Here is a 22051-nt window from a genome sequence, read left to right as displayed (position 1 = left end):
AAATTTTGCATTTCTTTTACTACGGGGGAAGGGAGCAAAGCATCAATATCTTTTAGGGGAAAATCATGTCTGACATTTAGCAGACCAGTCTCTGATTTGCAAAACCCTCTTTTTTGCTCTTTTTTAAGAAAGTGAAATTGTCTCTCAGGAGAAAATGCTCAAACTTTGCAGCATTTTTCTGCCTGTAAATTGCCACGTTCTAAAGGAAGAAAAAAGCCAAAGAATACATTTTTCGCTATTTCAAGTTTTACATACCAGAGATGCAATCACGGCTCCTCCTCAACTTGGAAGTCCTCTTCCACTGGCAAAGCAGGCAGAGGCAGCCCTCCCAGCAGCTCCCCTTGCTCATTCCCACACCAAAGGGCAGCACAGGTCGGGAAAGCTGAATGTCCTGGCAGGACTCTGCATCTTAAGAGTGCAGAGGGCCCAGTGCAGAGCGCCAGAATGCTCTTTGCGTGCGTACTGCTCCTACGCCTGCCTGGCTCAGGTGTAATCCTGACAGCTGTTAACACAAACCCGTAGCTAGGATTGCACTATAAAATACTATTACAAAAGCCTGGCTGTCATTATCAAACAGAACTCAAAGCAAGAGGGCCTGCAGTTGCCCAGGATCTTCTGCAATTCTTCATTTGAAAATATTATATGCGACAATTTATTTTGGATGCATAAGACTATCAAGGTATCCTCTTGAAGATGAAGTATCAGACAGATTTTCCTGAAGAGGACTTAATTTCTTCTTTTATATTGTATAAGGTTTCTGACAAAAAAAGTCTGCAGTTGTCTCCCTCCTCTCAAAAAATGCAGTTATACTTCACTAAGAGAGACTCCTGTGGTCAGATTCGTACTGAGCTACCCTTTTGATGAACCAATAGGTTTTCTGCTTTTGACAGATTCTTTATCAATATCAAAGACATTAAGAATTTTTCACCACAATTAAAAATAAAAGTTAGCTGAAATTAAGAATTCAAATTAAAGAGTTCAATTATCAGAATGATTAAAACATTTATTGCTTCTGTAGATTTGAACTTCCTTACAGGTTTTATGGTCATGTCACTGTGATGTTTTCCCTCTGTCACAACTGGACCTGTCCTCTCAAATCCTGCCCTTAAAGTTAGTATGTGCTATTGGTTCTCCAACACAAACTAGGGGTTTTTTTCATTAAATACTCTAAATTCATGGGGTTTACAGTTCCTTTAATATGGCTTTTTTAATAAAGACAAAAGTTTGTGTTGGAGCAGTAGCAGATAAAACAGGGGTTAGAAATGCAGCTGTACCAATCTGAACAGGGGAGAAATAAAAATATATGTATTTTTAAAAAATAATAATAATTACACTTAACTCACCATCAAGACAGAGCTGTAAATTATGGATTAGCTGCCCTTGATCCAACATAAACATTAGGAGCAAGCTGTGCTATGCAGGGGAGGGAAAAAGAAACAATTGTGGCATGTTTTAGATCCCCTGAGTCATCTTTCCTGGCAGAGGGTTGAGTGAGTCAAAGCTGCTGTGTAGGAAGCAAGAAGATGGAGGTGGGCTGAGCTGGCTCAGCATTGGCTGTGTCTTGTCAATAGGACTTTGAAAAGGGATGCATCAAAGCTGATACATCATTAGTCTTTTGGACCATGTTATAGGAGAAGTCATGCTGTCTGCAGAATATGCCTTCGGCCATGTGCTTGCTGGGGTACCAAGCTCTTTTCTCTGACTAAATGCATTGTACAAAATGACAAAGTTGTACAGCTGTGAAACTTCCTTTAGGTCAACTTCACAATGCCAAACACGACTTTAATTAAAAGCATAGTATATACTGAATGTTCATCATTTGAGATAAAGAGGTACAGCTCTGCAAGTCTTCACCATGCCCAGAACAGATAAAACCTGGACTGAGGCATAACTATATTAGAAACAAACATTACTAGATGGATTAGGAGTCAGATATGAACCTACCTCAATCTAGACTGACTCATGTTGAACTGTAAAAATAGGTAACATCAACTGTGGATCAAAGCTGCTCATCTAAAGGAACTACAGAGAGCATGCTAGCATGCTAAGCACCCATGGAAACGTCCATTTCTGGGTATAGGAAAAAGGTACTTCACACACTTGGAACACTTCTTGAGTTCCCTGAAAAATAAATGAGCAATGACTTCTAATACTTCCTTCAGCACATCTTCGGAAGGGTCGTTATTGTTACAAAATAGGCATTTTGCCTTTGTGCACTGAGGCAAAGCACAGAACCCCAAAAGCTGTCTCAAAGCAAGCTATTCACATAATACAGTCCAGCAAGGGGTTCCCTCAGTTCCCAAGAGCAATACAGTGACAGCAGCACATGCTGTCTTCCATATCCAGCTGCAGCCCTACACAGATGTGCTTTTCACAGCTCTCACTTCAAAACGTTGTATCAGGTTCTATACTACAGAATACATGTGACCTCAGTTTATTAAAGCAAAAAAATCACCAGTAGCCATCACCCTTTTCTTCTTCTAAACCTATTAGGATGAAGGGCGGGGGAATAAAAGTATGAGAACCAGGAGGAATCTCTCCATCATGAAAGACACTTTATCATTCCTTTCCCAAATCTCTTATTTTGCCTCCCTGTTGCAGCTGGGAAAGCAACTTAGCACAGCGTAAAAACTGAAGGCACGTAAAACATGCACAGAGTGCTAATTGCCTCAGAGCAGATCACTGACACTGAAGATGTGCATAATCAGGTAAATCCTGCCACTACATCAATTTTAGGACATACAGGGGCAGGGCATTACCATAAAGATAAATCATAACACACTGAAGCCTTTATTTGTAACGAAGTCTTCTAGCAAAGAGGCTATAAACACCGACTGTAAGACATTAAATGTATTACTTCTGTTTAACCATGTGGTATTGTATTATATGTAGCTACTTACATAGAAGGCAATAAAAGCCATATTCAAAAGACACTTAAAAAATACAGGTTAATTATTTTTAAAATTGTATCATTTTAAGGTGAGGCTGTGCCTCGATTTGGAGAGGAGACATTGCAGAGAATATGTGGTACAGAGGACACACAGCCTGTCAGTAAAGGAGGCTGTGCGTAACGAAGTCATGTTTGTACTCTCCTACTAGTGATTCATGCCAAGTGATAGAATGGCCTCAGAATAATAAAGATAGCTAGTCTGCAGTATGCATATGTATTTCTCTATGAATAAATAAATCCTCTTTGGTCTTTGAAGGTTTGTGGAAAACAGCTTTTTTTAAATAATTTAAAAAAATAGGACATGAACTAAATTCCTCTGAAACCAGGGAGGTATTTGAAGAATAAATTATTTACCTCATACATAATCACAAATCTTAACTGAGGTGGGCCCAGCTCTTGTTTACAGAAAGACGAACAAAATAACTATTTCACAAAACATGTTTCTGGAGAAAGTTATAACCCCCAACTGGCTAAGATTTCATACTCCAAGGGGTAGGACTCTAGAGGGGTGACAGACCACTCCTAGAGCTGCTGCTGCTTTGTGTTCCATCACAGACACCCCTCCAGTAGTCAGCATCCCAACTGTCAAACAGACCATTAGAAAGTACAAATTAGACAGCCAGAGTGTCCTGAACTGAATGCATATGGACCATGAATTACGTGCTAAGCTGGCATTAAAAAAAATTTAACTCCATTTACTGAAATGAAGCCATGCTGACCCTTTGTCCTCAAAAGCAAATACATTAAAAAAAAGAAGGTAGCTAACAGTGTAGAAGGTGAAATACTGTTGCAGCACTATACAGAGCCAATAGTATACCAATCAAAGTAGTACTCACATGCTTTCATTCCTGCAAAATGTAAGAAATATTGATATGAGAATATCTACTTGTCTATCCATGAATAAATGCAGCAGACAAACAGAGCAAAATGAGCAAGACTCAAACAGTCAAAGCCTGATGGCTTCCACTGAGTAAAAAAATCCCATTTGCTTTTCCAAAACACAATCTGTATAATAATGCAAAACCAAGTTGTCTTCCCTTACCTTCAGCAAAAGGTTCCCATTCATAAAATCGACCCATAAATGGTTTGTTATTGTATGATGCACACTGCACCTCTCTAATATTTCTGCTGCTTTCGGGACACATCTGTTTAAAAAAAAAAAAACAACAACAAGACAGCCACATTATAATCAACAGCAATGTTATTATTGCTTTCTTATCAATTCAGTTTAGAAGGTTAATGAAGGCATTGCCAAATTCTAATCCAGGTGAACAATATGAAGACCAGGAGACTCCTTTTCTTTAAAACAGGCAATAAACAGTGTGCTTTTAAGTAACAGTATCAGAAGTGCCTGTAGAAAAAAATGAGTTTGTGGAGATCATGGAGCAACAGTTCTATAAAAAAGTGAATTTTTTATTGAGTTGTCATTTTCCTCAGCAAAAAGACAACACTTCAAGATAAATTCAGTAAATTAGATCCAAATCATTTCCTTTCCACAATAGCTTTGCATTCTTCATTATTAATTTTCTGGGCTCAGATTCAATAGAGTTGAAATATTTAACATACATGCTTCTATAACTTATTAAAAGCTGGCCACAACAACTTCTTATTCTCATCCTATGTTTCATTACCATATTATCACTTTATTATTATTATTATTATTATTATTATTATTTCTACATACTGCTATTAGAGTCATTGTATTAATTTGTATTTTAACTTGAGCCTTCAAATGGTAGCTTCAGAGTTTTTGAAGATAAATAGTGGGAATTGCTTCTTATATACAAGCGTACACACACATATTGAGGCAGGGCAAGTTTTACAGATAGAAGTAACATCTTTTATTAGGTCACTTGCAATGAAAATTGGCAGTCGAGCCTTGTTTAGATGTGAAGCAGATTCCAAAAGTAAATACAAGTTAAATACTTAAATACTTAATTACTTTGTTCTGTCTGTATCCTCACACTACGGCAGTTACAGCAAAAGACTACTCTGTGTGTGGGCACACACAGAGGGGAGAAAGATTTCTAAAAACGGCAGGGGATTAATTAGAATTGCTATGCTTGGAGAAAATAGACAAGATCTGGTCACATGCATTTTTTCAGGTAGCCTTTTGATGATCAAAATGGCTATTTAAAACACTATTCAAAAACAGTAGAAACCACATGAAGAACTGGACTGAAACATCAGCATATTTACTGTATAGGAGACAGAATTTTTTCTATTTCAAGGGAAAACTACAGACTATTATATGAAAGCAGCATGGCTAAATAACTGGTTCTGAAGGGAACAGCAAGAGTATCGGTTAGAATAGCTCTTGTTGCAACTGCAAGTCTGTTCTCTTATATTTGTATAGGGGAAAGATTGGTCATCTCTGCAGTGAAAGTCAGCACACCAGAGGTCCCAGAAGAGTTCTTGCTTCATATCCACCATCTATATATGAAGATGTTTGTAACTGGATCAGTGAGACATCAAAGTCAAGAGTTTCCAAGTGGGCTATAAACTGTACCAAAGACATGCCTGGGGGAAGGTTCACAGACTACTTTATCTTCTATTAGAATCACGTAACAAATCTTCTAGAATAAACACTGTTTCTGGCCAAACAGCCATCTGTGATTTGTTCACCCATCCTTCAGAGATCTCAAAGTATGTGCAAATATTGTTTTCCTGAACAAACCCTCTAATAAAAAAAACAAGCAAAAAAGCTTCCCTGAAAATAGGACCGTGAGCCACCAAACTACATTGGGAGGGTTGGACCAAAAGTCTTTCTAGTGCCAAAAGCAGAAAGCAAAGCTATATTCCCACAACTGAAATACACACCCTTACATCTGTGACACAGAGTGCATCAAGGGTAATGCAGCCACACCAATGAACTAAGCAAGGCTAGGAAGCTTACACTCTTCATGGAAACCAATTACAGCACATATCCTAAAGGCGAGAGGACAGAACCTGAGCTGGCAGAAATTAAGGTCACTACATTAAATTACAGCAGAATGACATCAGTCTGCACCAGCAAAGAACCCGCCTGAAGGGTTTCTTTTTGGAACGCCTTTCCCCTTTTTTTTTGGCACATGTTTTCTGACAGTCTTATTGTGAAGTTTTGTTTTTTCTAGCTTTTCCTTCTCTGAGCCTTGAGCTCGTGCTCTTGTGTACCAGTATTTCTGGCTCATAAACCATTTCCTGTATACCCCGTTCATACCAACTGCAGACAACATATGAATAAAAATATCAAAATATTCATTGCTGTTGCCAAAAAAATAGTGACACCCACCCTTTCTAAGATGATTTTTTATATAGCTACAATTTCTGGTTTTAAACGTACTGAAAGTTGCCCACAGGACAGAGGCCCCATTGCTTTAAAGCAGGACAAAGGACCGACAAATACACTAAACACTGCGTGGATCAAGCCAAAATCAGAAGAAAAGGCTAACTCAGTAATGTCCCTGCTACTTTAAAAGTCCCAACTCAGTCATACTTCCTCCGTTCCTTTCATCAAAGTTTAATTACAAAGTAAAATTTTGAGTAAAAATTTGAGTGAGTCATCTGGACTGCAAAAACTCTTTGCTTTATTCTTTATACAGATTATACTCAGCTTTATTTCTAAATGTATTTTAAAAATATTTTATGAAAGAGTTAACTACAAGGTGCAACTAGTTAAACTTACTATAGCTTATGAATCACCAAGGCTTAGAAGTTATACCATAAGTATATACTAGTTAACATCTATACATAATTTATTAATCGCACCTAAATTCTTACTGCATTGCCAAACAAAATCACAGTTTTATGCCACCTACTGCTTAGCTCCCCAAAAATGAAATCCTTGGGCCTTTCTCAGAAGAGCCAAGAGCACCAAGCACTTTCTCTTGGCATCTCTGGCTTTTTAGGCAGAAAATACATAGTTATCATTGAAAGAAAAAAGCACGACCCTGCACAATTAAAAGTGAAACTTTAACATAGGGGTTTCTGTAGATCCTCATTTTTTTTTTCTTCCCTGAGAGGACAACCCACTTTTACACTATCATTTAATTACTATTTCTGTCACAAACACATAGAGCTTGACTATAAAACTCCTAAAAGACAGCAACGAGCATCAGTGACTAAAGATGACAACCCCAAAGAAAGCTTCTGTTTCCAGTGTCTGACAATTGTACCTTAGGGAGTTCATCATTTGCTTGCAGCTCAGGCCAGTGGCTGGGAGATACTGGAAGAGGACTGAGGACAGAGCCAGGCTTCCCCATAGCACCATGAGGCCTGCAGCGTGCGGCAGGTCACACCTGGGCTCGGCTCCCAGGCTCTGCCCGCAACAGCGTCCCGACACCCTGCCTGGCCCTCTGCCAGGCGAATTTTGCTTTGAAAAGCAGGCATGTTGGCATGTTTACAGATGAAGAATGTTCCTGTGGCTAAGCCAGAGTACTAGGATTTAAACAACCTGGATCTCTTTCCAAAATCTCCCAGAGGCTTTCGGAATGAACTTTGCTGAAATATTTAACCTTACTGTGTGATTCCCCCTCCGTAACATGAGGGCATTAGGATCGTGCTGACTGTTAGGGACTTGAAAACAATTTTTTTGAAAACGAAATGTTGATTTTGATTCATTGTTTTGTTAACAACAGATCTGGAATTTCATTTTTTTCCTCAAAAACTTCATAAAGGTTTTGATATAAAAACAGGATGACCTCTCCAGACATGGGTAAATAAAGAAACAAAGTCTCCTTTTTAAACCAGGTCTGTGGAGGCCAGATGAGTAAAAAATATATGCTGCATGTACTAAGATAAATCTCAGGTTCCATCGTGTAGAGGTAGACATAATTATCTAGAAAACTACACTCTATGCTGGGAGAGGCTTTTTAAATCATTATTCTTTCAGTTGTGCGCTATGAAATTAGAAACAGCATCTAGAATCCATAATTTTACATGGGTTTAGATGATGTCTCTGAACTTAAAATATGCTGCTTGGAAAAACCAATGCTGTAAATTAAACATGTAGGACTTTATTCAGCTAAGTACTTGCAAAATGCTGGACATTTTCACACCAGGTAAGACTTTTCCACTGCTGCACTTTGATGCGGCTGTTTCAATAAGTATCTCAGCCAGCTTGTCTTTCTGTGCTTTCAGAATGTGGAATTAACAGCAGCAGCACAGCTCTGCATTGATGAGGCTGGCTGTGCTTAAGACAAAACATTTTAGAAGTATCCCTTTGTGTTTTGGGACCGCAGGCCAAATTTCTTGAAATGCACTGTGTCTGCAGTTGATAGAAACTTTGAACTTCTGAAACAGTAGCTTTATTTATGCCTCAATTTCATCTGAGAAATGCAGGTATGAAAGTATTCTGAGGGACAGCAACACACAGTACTTCTCTTTGTCATGTACCATTACAGCTTTCTTAAAATGAGCTGCAAGTACAGCTAAGACTGTAAAATAAAGAAAACACCCTACTTGCTTTTTAGATTTTGGGAAACATTCGAAAAGCACAGGTTTTTAACAAATCTTTGACACTTGGTTTAATTAATGAAGTGTTGGCAAAACACCAGAAAATTATCAGTCTGCCAGCAGATAGGCACTCACACTGGACCCATGCCTGCCATTAGCAAAGCTGGTTAGAGCTGCACTGAGATAATGCACTTCTGGAAATGCATAAATGGGCCATTTTGATCCCGAAACCACCTCTAAAGGCAATTAAAATGTTGACTAAGATTTTTGGCACTGTTTCATTCTTATGACCTACAGTAACTGGCAAACTCTTTTTCCAAGGCCCCATAGTCCTTCTGGATTCTCCAGGCTCAGGCATAATTCATAATTAATATTTCCTATGTGTTCAATACTATATATTAAATTAAGTCCATGTAATCTAGTTGTACCCTATTTCTAATCAGATTAATCCTTTGATATTCCAGAGGATAAACATATCTCCAAAGAAAAATAATTAAAATACTTGTTTCTGAAACAGTAATCTGAAGATTCTTCTTTCATTTTCAAAACATACTCTTAGAAGTGACATGTCCTTGCAATATGCACACTACATAGATTCCTATTCTTTACACAACAGTCTACCATGTCTTCAATGAACTTCTGCTCTGAATCGCTGCTGCCTTGCTCTTCCTGAAGCCTGTGGAAGTTCCATGTGCATATATGAAAGCAGAATGTGGGGTCCTTCAAATTTTATTTCTTCTGCTAAGTTGCTTCTCTTTGCATTGCCAAGAACCTTGCATGCCCCTATCAGTGTTACTTAGAATCAAGGCAACCTACTCTTGTCTAGCTGAAAACACACTGAAAGAAAGCAACAGATCCATTTAAACTACTGGTGACTCTTATTCCCCCAATAGTTCTGATTTTTAAAGATGGTAACAGAAGATGAAGACAATTGTCTGCCATCTAAAAATAGAAATAAGGTATTTTAAATGTGTCTACATGTCTATGGCACAAAATATCAGACAGACTTTTTATTAAAATGGAATTGATGCTTCTGAAAAACAAAAATATGCAAGAAACTTTAAAATGCAAAAATTTTTACAATTATGTGAAGAACAGCTCTGCAGTAAAAATAGTGCTAGCCATCTCTAGTTACAGTCCATGACAACAGACAGTACACTATAAATGTCTGGCTTGACATGGAATGAAAATTAACATCTGTGAATGCAGTGGTATCTGGACAAGTTTATGAGGAATGAGCACCTGTATTGTTGAAATCTCGGCACTGCCTCAAGCGATGAATTTACACCTACGTGTCTGTTGCAATGGACATTAAGCTTAGTTTTAACAATCATCATAAACTACTTTCTTTACTAATCAGAGGAAGATTCTGAAGTGATGTAGAGACTAAGTGAGCAAGTAATACTGGGTTGTAGCCTTTCTCTGTTCCCTCACTGCTTTCAAGGGGCTGCCCATCATAGATGGAAAAGACCTTAGATGTGTGCAGAATACAAAATCATTGTATTTCTCCCCAAATCACATTCAGCTAGCAACGAGCTTATATTTGGAACAAGGAAGATGGTCCATGGCAGAGCAGCACACCAGGGTGTGTGCCTTACCCAAGGTATGTGCTTGCTCCCACTGCCACGGACAAGGAAACTGCTACCATCTCAGTCTGGAATTCAAGAACCCTTTTTTTCCATTAATGATTTCAGCTTTGCACCAAGAAAGTCCTCCGAATAAGTCTTTGAAGTGTTACCCAAACCTAATCTTTATTAACTCTGCAATGTATCAGACAAATAAGGCATTATTGCACAATGTGGCAAGTGCATCTATTATTGCTTTACCTTTTTTTCCCTTCCATAGCACTTCACAGCTGAAAACACAGTATGTCTAATAATGGAGAAGAATGATAAACCAAATGGATGGAAAAAGAAATATTACTCCTTAACTTTAGAGGTTTGTGGCTTTTTTTTTAAATTCTCACTGACAGATCCATCTGATTAGATTGAAATAATTTATTTAAGATTTTCAACAACTTGTACAAGATTCAAGTCCAGCTTTGGTTTTAAATAAAATGTTAGACACTCATCCATCCCACACAAAGCATCTACACTGATCTAATGTCCATGACTGGAAACGTTTGGCATTATAAGCTTAGGAGGGGCTCACCAAAGAGCTATAGTAGGAAAACAGTGCAGTTCCTCAGTAGTAACAAAAATGTGTCAAGGAAATAATCCATTTCTCTTTATTGCTAAAATTTTACAAATGCTAGTCCAAAAAAACCACAAACAACCAAACAAACAAAAAATCTGAGAAACAATAACTGGTTTCTATAACATCTAAGTCTAACAATTAGAAAATGGAAGACAAATACTGAAAAACAAGACCATCCTGGAACAGGGTATCATCTGGTGTAAAGTGATATGCAAGTATGCTATGGAAGGCAGAGTTATGTCAGTTAACACCTGCCAATGATCTAGTAGGTTGACTGTTCAGCAAGCTAGTGGTTTTTTGATCCAGCAAAAGACCAAATGACGATCAACTCATTTCAAAGCCATTTTCTCCAAATGTAGTTACTATTTTACTGTCCCAAATTTCTTTTAGTGCTCAGTTCCCTGAGCAAATAATTACTTCAGTACTGAGACTGGAGCACACATAGGATATTCTTTACATGATCCCAATCAAGCATCAAAATCTTGGCATTTGCAACAGAAATCATAACTACTTTGTGTAATGGCTGTTCTCAGTCTCTACAAGAATCCATTCAAATATCTATTTATAGAAACACCACATAATGTTCAAGGTGCTTAAACTGCACACTATTGTCTCATTTAGTGGGAAATCAACGAAAAGTTATTTCCATTTGACACAACCTGGCTCAAAGTGTGAAGAATGCCTTAACATGGAAGCTTTTCAGCCTTGCTGCTTATTCAGCATCTCACCTGTCTAGACTGATCAAATATATCTGAGAAACAGACCATGTTTTAATAGCCCTCCTCAGAAAATATGAGGTTTATGTACTAAAGATAGTTGCTTTCATATATTAATAGTAGTAGTATTCTTTATACTAGAAAAATCAGCCAATCCAAAACTCTTTTTGAAAGGAACTACCAATACCAGCTTTGAAGGACCCTGAGACAAACTCACACTTGATGCAACTCCAGTGAAAGCAACAGACTTAAAGCAAATATATCTAAGTCCTTGCAGTTCATAGAAAATTATGCCAGTGTGATAAAACATCTACTCTAGGGTCTCCAGCAGTATTTTATTTTATTTTTAAAAAACATTGTTCTTGGAGCAGCCTGTTCTTTCTGGGCTGCAGTCTTTATGTCACATAGGTTTCACTACTTTACTCTTCTATTCTACCAACTTCATCAGTACATGGGAATAAACTTCTGCCAGTTTTCTATATGAAAGTCTGATCAATTTAAATGGACATTCAATTGCATGTATTCCATTTCAATGACTGACCTTTGTGTGGGTGAAGGGACTACCTGAATGGTTCCAGCAGGAGGACTGAATGTTTAGGGAAGTTTCTGATTTGTATTACCAAGATATTCCAATATTTATATAAAAATTATTACAGCAATAACCACAACATTCTTAGAGAAGGATCTCTATCCTAAGTGTCAACCAGGCAGCAGAAATGTTTAGGCAGTGATATATGAGGCAGAAACATACAGACACAAGTGTATTGATATTACCATATCTAGGGTGAATCCTGGTAAGTTTGATCAGAGAATTATTTTTGTTCTTTTTTTGTTAAAAAAAAAAAAAAAAAGGACCTACAGTGTGGAACAATTTGTTTTCCACAAATAGTGAACAACTGTAGAGCACTGGAACTGTAGTTTTAAAATTACTATGAGTTTGCAGGAGACAAATGTAACAGAAATTACAGTATTATTTGTATTTTAGAGTTATTTCCATCAAAAATAAGTTTCTGATACAACATGCTCTCAACAATGTTTCTGCAATATTTTCTTTCTTCCTACTACTTAAAACAAAAAGGCACCTTAAACTGCAGATATATTTGCCATATTTTATAATGTTTTGGTATAGGTACGGCTGGTGGCCCTGTCCATTTTACTTATGAGTTTGTCAAACTTTAACCATTCCGACTAAAAATTTCCATTCATTGGATCTGTCTTAGTCTCATTTTTTTGACTGAAGTATTTAATCCAAGAATGAGTCTGAAGGAAAACAAGAGGGAAGAAGTGTTTTATTTTTTTCACATTCTTCAAATATTCTAATAATTTTTTTCAAAATATAAGTGCCTGGTGTATTTTAATGAGAGAAATGAAGCCAGCCAGGAAAGTGGGGTTTTTTGTCAAGAATGTATCCTCTGCCTTTTATATGGAAATCTACCCAAATATAGCCAGGCCACAAGATTTTTAAAAAAATGCTGATAATCATACTTTGTACATGTTCCGTCAAAACTTGTTAAAAGTTTTGAAGCTAAACTACTGGAACAATCTGTTTACAAGAAGCGTGTTCCACATCTGAGGCTAAAAGAGGCTGAGAAGTTTTCCAGCAATTATCAGTACGTGCTCCTGAGGTCTGTATTAGGGGCAGGCACGGGAAATGAAAACAAGACATCTCCCTCTTCTGTTCTTAATCATCCCTTGAGCCTGTTGCAGGCACATGGACAAAGCAAGGAAGTGCCCCAATACAAATGCCTGTACCTAAAATGCATGGAACACCTTGTAAAAACTTGGATAAATCTTGGGACTGGGATTCAAGAGATAAGACTAGATGAGCAGGTCAAATGAAGAAGGTACTGAGAAGAGGAAAGTGAAACTGGATGAAACTGAGAGAAGCCAGGGAACCTAAGTAGCAGGATGAGAGACTGGAGGCAGAAGAGATGGAAAACATTAGACTAGGTACTAGGAAAGTGAGATGTGTGACTGAGCAAGAAAATACAGTGGACGGCTTCTGAGAGAGGGAAGGAGCAGAGATGGGTTGTATTTGGAGGAATGGCAAATGCTCCTGTGGTGAGAAAAACCTATGAACACTATTGCAAAGCATTTTCATTGACCTGTAGTACTAGTAGAGAGTAAATTCCTTCTACTGTTGGCTCAGCTGCAATGGTCTGATGACTCTTTGAATAGCGACGTATCACATGATGGCATTCTGGTTTTGAAGGATCTTTTGGGTTTGTTTTAAAACTATGAAGTTACATACAGTAAGTCACAAGGTATTAAAAGACTGTTTAACCTCAACTTAGATAAGATTGTCCATGTAATTACTATATTGTTTGGCTCTTTTTGCCTGTGAGGTCCATTCCCCACTACATGATTACATACTGATTTTTCCATATGATCTATGACTCAATTCAGTATGCAGAGTGGACTTACTCTGGGGATAAACTGTGAATGTTTAGTTAGAAGAGCTATTTATATAATCTGTCTCATTCACTGTAGAAGCTAGCAGGTATACAATGGGCACACTGAATAAGGAACACAAAAGACAATCTGCAGTTTCTGGAACTAGTTACTCTGGTACCAGTTGGAGGGGGTGGGGTGGAATGTCACCTATGGTGCAATTTACTTAATTGAATCCTTTTTTAGTTTGTGAACTATGTACTTTCTGGTTTGGGGATCAGACTGAAAACCTCTGGATCTGATCTGAAGATGAGCTGCCAAATCATAAGCACAATTTTGGCCAATGCAAATTTTGCTTTGATAATTGTCAAATAATAAATGTGATGCTGAACACAGGGAAAAAAAAAATCAATCCAAATTACTTGACATGGGGTATTAAATAATTTTAAACCTTATTCTTCCATATCTCATCTCTCTTTCTTACAGTAGAGGTTAGATCTTGCTATCACACTGCAGCTTTGTGAACAAACACTGCAGTAACAGTATCAACTAGTCCTCAGAAAAGCCATTTTTTCTCTTCTTCAAGGAGCATTTTTAAGACAGGGAGCCAAAGGCTGAATAATAAAGAGAATAACCTTGAGTAGTGTATCACTAATAACTAAGCTGTTGATCTATGCAGGGACCCTGGGGTAAAATAATATACTATCAGATGATTAAATAATTTTCTTAACACATAAGAGTTACCATAGGTTTGTTGACCAAACTCTAGTTCTGAAAGCTCTAAACTTTTGCAGGTCCAACTTTGTCACATCAAGTCCTTTTAATGGCACTTTGCTGTTCAAACTAAAACTACAAACCATTACAAAAAATGTCTTCAAAAAGTCACCCAAACTGAAGTCTCAAAACAGCCATCAAGGTAATTAGTATGCTTACTACCTTTAACAAATGATAATGCAAACAGAAATATAGAAAAATACCCAGTATGTTCCTTGGCTGGGAAGTTATTGAATGTTGAGAAGCCAAAACCTGAAGATGGTTTGCAGAAAACAGTAGGGGATGTTTCCCTGGCTTTTTCCCCATACAGATCACCCATTGCCTCTCTAACACTGCAGTGACAGATATAAAAAATACAGGATTAGATTTTCCACAAATGTAAGTCAAGAATTTGAAGATAAACAGCCTTAGCAACCTGTCACTAGAAGGAAACTGTCTTATTAATTACACTTGCATGTCACTGTGTGCAATACGCTGCCCTCAAAGGTGTTACTTCTGGACAAACGCACAGCACACTTGATGAAGTGGTAGCAAAGATGAGACAGAGCACCACAGACTGATTTTTTTGCTTCTTTTTTTTTCTTTTTAATATCACCACTGCTTTAATTATTTCTGGGTTTTGTGTTGTTCTGTATGCAGTTACCTCTTAACATATCAAATGCCAAAGTCTTAAATAACTGTTCTGGGCACCACAAGGCATGTGGTGCCACTTCTATTTTCACCACTTCTTGGGGAGAGGGTTTGCACTACCATCCTTCAACACAAATATTCTGTGCCTAGGCAAAGGAACACATGCTTGCTAGAGGTCATCTTATATTTATGTTTCCTCATTTGCTATATGAGTTTTGTCCATTTGCTGGTTTTGAGCCTTCCATAAAAATCTAAAATTAAAAAAATTCACAAAACCAAAAACTCTAGCTACAGCATTGCTAACAGATTCCTTCTCCTGCAGCACCCTTAGCTTAACTTCAGCAGTTTCTCCTGCACTTTCCTCTTCCTCCACTCACTTCAGTCAGTACAAAAGAGAACTGGGATGGTATTGGTGGGTACTTACACTGCAAGTTCCCATATTCACGTAATTTCTGTTCTTTTCCTGTATCTGGCTTGAAAATGCACCTTGAACTTGAACATTATTATCAGCAGTACTGAACTAATCTCCTAAAAATACCATGAAAAAATTACTCCTTTCATGTACCATAGCAGATGCTGACATCTGACAGTAGGTGTTTTCTATACCTGTAATTAACAGGAATAGTTAACATATGTTCATAAAATGAACATTTTTTTAAAAATTATTTGTAAATTAATTCAAGGCACTTCCTCCGATCAAAGTTTCTAGACATCTGCAGCTTCCTCTGCTTTGAAAACCTGGATGCAATTAAAGTAACACATGAATAAAAAGCAAATTTCTTGTTCAAATTATAGGAGTGTTGAATAATTACACACCAGAATTTCAGACAAAGACTTCTGTCAATATGAATTGACAAAAATAAATAAAGTCCAAATGCCTTAAAATATGTCCCACAACACTTGTCTATATTGATAAGTGACAACTACTCAAATTTACAGTAGCCCATTAAATAAATCTACAAATACGTCAGGAATGCAACCGTCTGGTTGCAACTCTGAAGACACAATTTTCATTGATTAGTTTCCTCTTTAAAACTTGGCACAGAGGTTATGTCTCAACAATAACCAGGCAATGCATCTAAATCACCCCGAAGTCATGTTTTATCATGGAACAAAAATAAATCGCTTTGTTTTGACAAGCATTAGAATGAAGTTTCAGAATCACTCCACAATATTTTAAGTGCTAATGCTACTATTCAAAACTGATCAAGTGGTGAGATAACTGTGGGTCTCTTCCCCTTTCCTCTCCTCTGTGACACGTGCATTCCATCTACTCTAAGAATCAGAAAGGTAACTACTCAGACAATTCCAAATGTTACATGAAACCTACCATTCATAGTTCATCAAGAAGTTAGGAAGCAAATGTTTTAGCCAACTGATATGCATTTTGGTTTTGATTTTGAGGCACTTAGGTGAACTATTAATATCTTTATATCACATTATTACTACACATAAATGAGGGTCTGAATCTTCAGCCATTCTTAGACACAAATTCATTCAACTTCCACCAGTATGTAGACTTCTCCATCTTCATCATGCAACTCATTTAACAGGCTCAGAACTTCAAAATAAACCTCACAGAAGAAAAATGCAGCTCAATGCTTCCTACAGTATCATAAAATACTGAAGTACTAATGTTAACCATACCTTTTGAAGTAGCTCTGTACATTAAAAATCAAGAAAATATAAACTGGAAAGTTAATAGAGCCTCTGGAAAATTCAGCTCCCAGACTGCTCAAGCTAAACCCCAAACATACTAATGGTGCTAAATATATATGAATTAGCTAACTCTTATACTAACATATGGAAACTGTCTACCATGTATAAACACTAACAACAGACAAGAGAATACCCTAAGATATTTAGGGGCAATAGCAACTTACATTGAACATCACAAGGATTATTCAAAGATTTTTACAAGAGGAGGGATTTTTACATGGAGAAAACTTTAACCATGGTACACTGTCCAGACCTATATTCATAAGGGTTTGAGATACTTCATATTTAATGTGATGTTATGTTCCACTGGTTCAAAAGCAGTGATGCTGTCTATGGAGTAAACATAATCGCAGCCAGCACGGGCACTCACTATAGATTTTCCAAATTTATGGTGTGAATCCCACTTCTTTTTTCACATTTGAGTGGAAAACATGGGTGAATGGTGTTGGTGCCATTCATTAAAGATCAGAACTCAAACTAGAAACATGTCACAAAATGCCTCAATCATAAAAAAAGTTTGTTCTGCACGACAGAGTTTAGATGGTTTCATTGACTAATTATGGCAATGTTAGCATTTATTGCCCTAAAAATATATAATGACTCTACATGTAAACGGAATCCTTAAGTTTCTTACTGTGTCTTTCTGATAATGGCTTGCACATTTTGTGGATTTTTATCACTGATAAACACTCACAACCTTTATTTTCCAGTGGGATATTTCTGTTTTATTAAATTTAAAGTGTTAGAATCCTAGGCTCTACTATATTTTATTCGTATCTTATTAAATTGTCTTTGGAGAAAGACAAAAATCTCACCATTTCTGTACATTGCAGACAGTCATCATAACAATATTACAGACCCCATGGGTCACTTCTCCCTGACCTGGAAAATACAGGCTCTGACTATAGCCACATATACATTACCAATTTTTTACCTGCACCTCTCTTTTTGGTCCGTTTTTATAGTTCTTCACAGAACAGGGCATTAGAGCATGACTCCTGGACTCCCAGATGCTAAATTAGTTTAAAATAACTTAGATTTATTGATCAAAGTAATTGGATTTTCAATTAAAAACCATAAGCCTCTAGACATCAAAATTTTCTGAACTGTGAGATTTTGGCCTTATTATAAACATTTTACTAGATTAGTAAGTGATTAACCTAGTAATAACTAACTTGCATAAAACAGCTAACTATGTTTTCTGTTACTGCCACACGTACAGAGCATGCTTATGGAATAAAAGTAATTGAGAAGAGCTTCTAAACCTATCCCAACATATTTTCCCTAATTACTTAAGGCAGACAGTTTCCCATAATTATTTGAGTTTTAAAAAGAACATAATAACGCAAAATATTTTCTAATATGGTGATCTCAATTGTTGAAGGGGATGTCATAAAGCCACAGTGCAAAGATGAAGAGGAAAAAATTGTGGTCCAAGAGCTTTATCAAAGATGTCTCTATGTGACTCTTGTATACAAGGGACAATTAATCAAACTGCATAGGACATTTTAAGAGCAGTATCTCTGCAGCAGTGCAAGATAAATTAAGCCCATATTAGTGACAATGCATTCTGGATTACTATTTATCAAGTTCTGCTGCAAATATCAAAACAGTCAAAGAAAGGACAGTATGACCCAAAGTAATGTGAGCCTTTAATAAGTTTCCTATACACCCACGGAATGTCAGAGTACCAAACATATATACAATTCCACAGTGTTTGCAGGGAAAATTCCTCACATAAAGTCAAGTTTAATTTCCTCAGGAAAAGATATGTCATCATAACCCCACTTTGCTACTTATGTCAAACACCTACTCTATACAAATCTCAAAATGAGAATAAATAAACCACACAGTAGCTCTTTGGGAATAAGAAGGGGCTTTTCAACTTAAAAAGAAAGTTCTTTTAAAAATATGTAGTGTATTTGTCTTTACTTCAGTATCTGAGGATCCCAACTACATTAAACTGTGCACACACCCTTGCAGCACCCCACATCACTTCTGAAAAGACCTGTTTGGGAATTACATTTTCTGTTCCATACAAAATTAAACATTTCCACTTCTACCTTTGTTAAAACTTGAAACGTTGGAAATGTCTCATTTTCTATAGAGTGGAAAACTTTCGAAAACACTTGGGCAAAATGCCAGCAAGCTGGTAAAATGGCCCAAGATCCCAGGTGCCAAGGGAGCCCGCCAAGGCCTACCTATGTGCTTAGTTTTATAACACATCCCTGCAGAACATTTCAAATCTATTTCATTAGGGTTCTGCATCCAAAACAGCCTTTCAATGGAAAAGTTTTAACTCTCACCAGTCCAAATTAGTATCATCATCATTAATATTAATTTATCACATCATGATGGACCTGGAGATTAGCCCTGAGCCTTTTACCTCACCTCATCTCTTCAACCGTAAAACGTCTTTCCATTTCCAAAACTGTCTTTTCAGATACTTTGCATTCCCTGCTGAAGCGTCATTCTCAAGCGCTCCACACACAGAAGAGCAGATCCAAGTAGAGAACTCTTACTCAGAACCAAAAGCTGGATTTTCCATAGCTGTGCTACCAGAATAGTAGTGTGTATAGCTGAAGAGTCAGGATAAGCAAGTAGAAGTAATTACTGTTTTCTGATCCTATCTAGATACTTCTCCAAAACACAATTGACTTCTTGCTAAGTAGCAGTCACAGAAAATACTGAGAAAGGCAACACAGTCTAATTGAAGACATGACAGTAATCCATATGAACCAGTGGGCAAGCTAGCAACTGTGAATGAAACTGGACAAGCCCAGCAAAACTTCATCCATAAATACCTCATTGAGCTCTCAACAGTCTTTCATATAGTTTAGATTTTGCAAATTCATATACAAATAAAATTATGAACTTGGTCAAAAACATACCTCGATCTATAGCTAAAGACAATTTAGATTTTACATCCATTTTGTGTTGCTCTTCATGGTGAAACTCATATATGAATTTCTCTGCCTATTTTTTCATACTCCTTGCTGCACTGTAACTGAATCACAGAATATCACCATTTTATTTTACAGGTTTTCTAACCAGAGCATTTAAGTGGTCATGATTACTATATGACTTCAGACTCAACTATATTGGTGCAACCTGGAAAGTGGGAACTGCAGAAGAGGGGAGATAACAAGCTGTCACGAGAAGCAGGGCCTTCTGGCCTGAACTTACCACCAAGGGCAACATAGAATCACAGAGTGGTTTGGGTTGGAAGGGACCATAAAGACCACCCAGTGCCACCCCCCTGCCCCAAGCAGGGACACCTTCCACTAGCCCAGGTTGCCCAAAGCCCCGTCCAACCTGGCCTTGAACCCTGCCAGGGAGGAGGCAGCCACAGCTCCTCTGGGCAACCTCTGCCAGAGTCTCAGCATCTTCATCACAAAAAATTTCTTCCTTATGTCCAATCTAAACCTACCTTCTTTTAGTTTAAAACGGTTGCCCCTTGTCCTGACACTACAGGACTTGGTAAGTCTTTCTTCATGTTTCTTATAAGCCCCCTTCAAGTACTGAAAAGCTTTAATAAAGTATCTGCATATTAAGGATAAAGACATACTAAGAATTGATGTCTTTACAGTAAGCCATAATTCACTGTGTGTCTTACAAAAAATAATTAGATAAAATTTACTTTAATAAGGGGTACTCTGTATCACCAAATTTACATGTAAAATAAGTAGATCTGAATGTCCAGAAGCCTGAAAGAATCCTTGTGTACCCTGCCCAAGCACTCCTCAGCCTGAGTTAATTTACACATATATTCTCACACATTCAGACACTCAGGAAGAGCTAGTGACTTGGCAATGATTGAGACCATTAACAAAAAATGCTCACTAAACATATGTTCCATTTGAGCTGCTTCCTTTGATCTGGTGACAAACAATGCATACAAGTTTTCATTCAAATTCTACTTCACCCACACGCCCGTATTTCTGTCCTTCCTTTAATGCAAGAGGAAGTACAGAAGATTTACTCATCACTCCCCCATTTTGGGGGAATACACACTACATCTGAAGAATCTTACTGTACTGCAAATAGCTTATGGTTTCAGTGAGATCTGTCAGTACTGTTTGTGTGTGAAGGACAGATGTTTACTGACCGTTTCCTGCTGAAGGAGGTGACAGGGCACTGTATATTCTGAGGTGCGCATGAACAAAGACTATATGCAAGGTGCTGAAGAGAAGCCACTCGCACAATCAGAAAATAGGTTTAACAACCTGCAGAAACACTTGAACAAATACAAGCACTTCCGAGGTTCTCCCTAACCAAACCCCACAAGTTTAACTTTTACAAATCAAACTGTCAGTCACGTAAAATGAGTTCAGCTATTAATGAAAAAACAATAAAAGTACAATAGTGAGGAAATGACCTAATGGACCAAGGCAGATTGACTTAATTTGTTATTAATTAACTGTCCTTAGGAGAAACTGTAGAGGGAGTGGCCAAACACCAGGATAACTGTTAACACACTACTTTCCTCTCAATAAATGAGATTTTCATTTCTGGTATTCTCCAGGAAGAATTAAAAGAGAAAAAAGAAAAAGAAAGAAAAAGATACTGTTCTCTGCACGCTGGCAAGACCACTGGTACATGTCACAGCCGATAAATGAAATTAAAGCCCATGTGCAGAAGCATTTAATCAGAAAGAACAAGCGAACAATGTGAAACAGTATCAGCCTTGTTTTGCTCTCATCCTGGGCTTTATACTAAAACTGTTCTTAGCAACATCTATTTTATAATTACATTAATTACCACATTCTAGGGAGAAAAATAACCCTGAATAGCAATTACAGCTTCTCCAAGGGTAATAGAAATGTTACTAAAGAATATCACTATGTAGAGTTCCATGCCTAGGAGGAGCCACACCATCTATAATTCCTCTTTGATATTAAAAGTCTTCTGCAGTAGAAATTATTATTTCTTTATAATTGCATTTATAAATGCAACAGTGGCAAAGGTGCAGCAAAAGTACACTCACGTATTTTTTTCTCTTCAACAGTTTCTAAAATTAGCATGAAAATATTTTCACTCCTGTTCCCCTACTACCAAAGAAATTTGCTGATGGCTAGCCCACTCATCATACTGAACTGCATGTTTTGCCACTAATTCACAAGCTCACAGCCCTCTCCTCCCCCAGCCCACTTGTCATTCTCAACAAATTTCCACTACAAACCTTCCTTCTCCATACCCCAGCCATCTGGGATTGCTTCTTTTCTCCACCTCATTTCTAACT

General features: G+C 37.4%; 1 protein-coding gene across 1 annotated transcript in view; it reads right to left on the bottom strand.

The window, feature by feature from the left end:
* The window catches only part of THSD4 (thrombospondin type 1 domain containing 4), a 348410-nt gene that overhangs the window by 241096 nt on the left and 85263 nt on the right, over window positions 1-22051 (bottom strand). The window contains exon 6 of the mRNA XM_026856282.1: window positions 3993-4095. Within this exon, the coding sequence (XP_026712083.1) occupies window positions 3993-4095 (103 nt within the window). The remainder of the gene's footprint in view (window positions 1-3992; window positions 4096-22051) is intronic.

This window comes from Athene cunicularia (genome assembly GCF_003259725.1).
Source record: "Athene cunicularia isolate RWA chromosome 10 unlocalized genomic scaffold, athCun1 chr10_part1, whole genome shotgun sequence".
Taxonomy (NCBI): domain Eukaryota; kingdom Metazoa; phylum Chordata; class Aves; order Strigiformes; family Strigidae; genus Athene; species Athene cunicularia.
The sequence above is the reverse complement of the archived record's forward strand: the minus strand, read 5'-3'. Positions and strand labels throughout refer to the sequence as shown.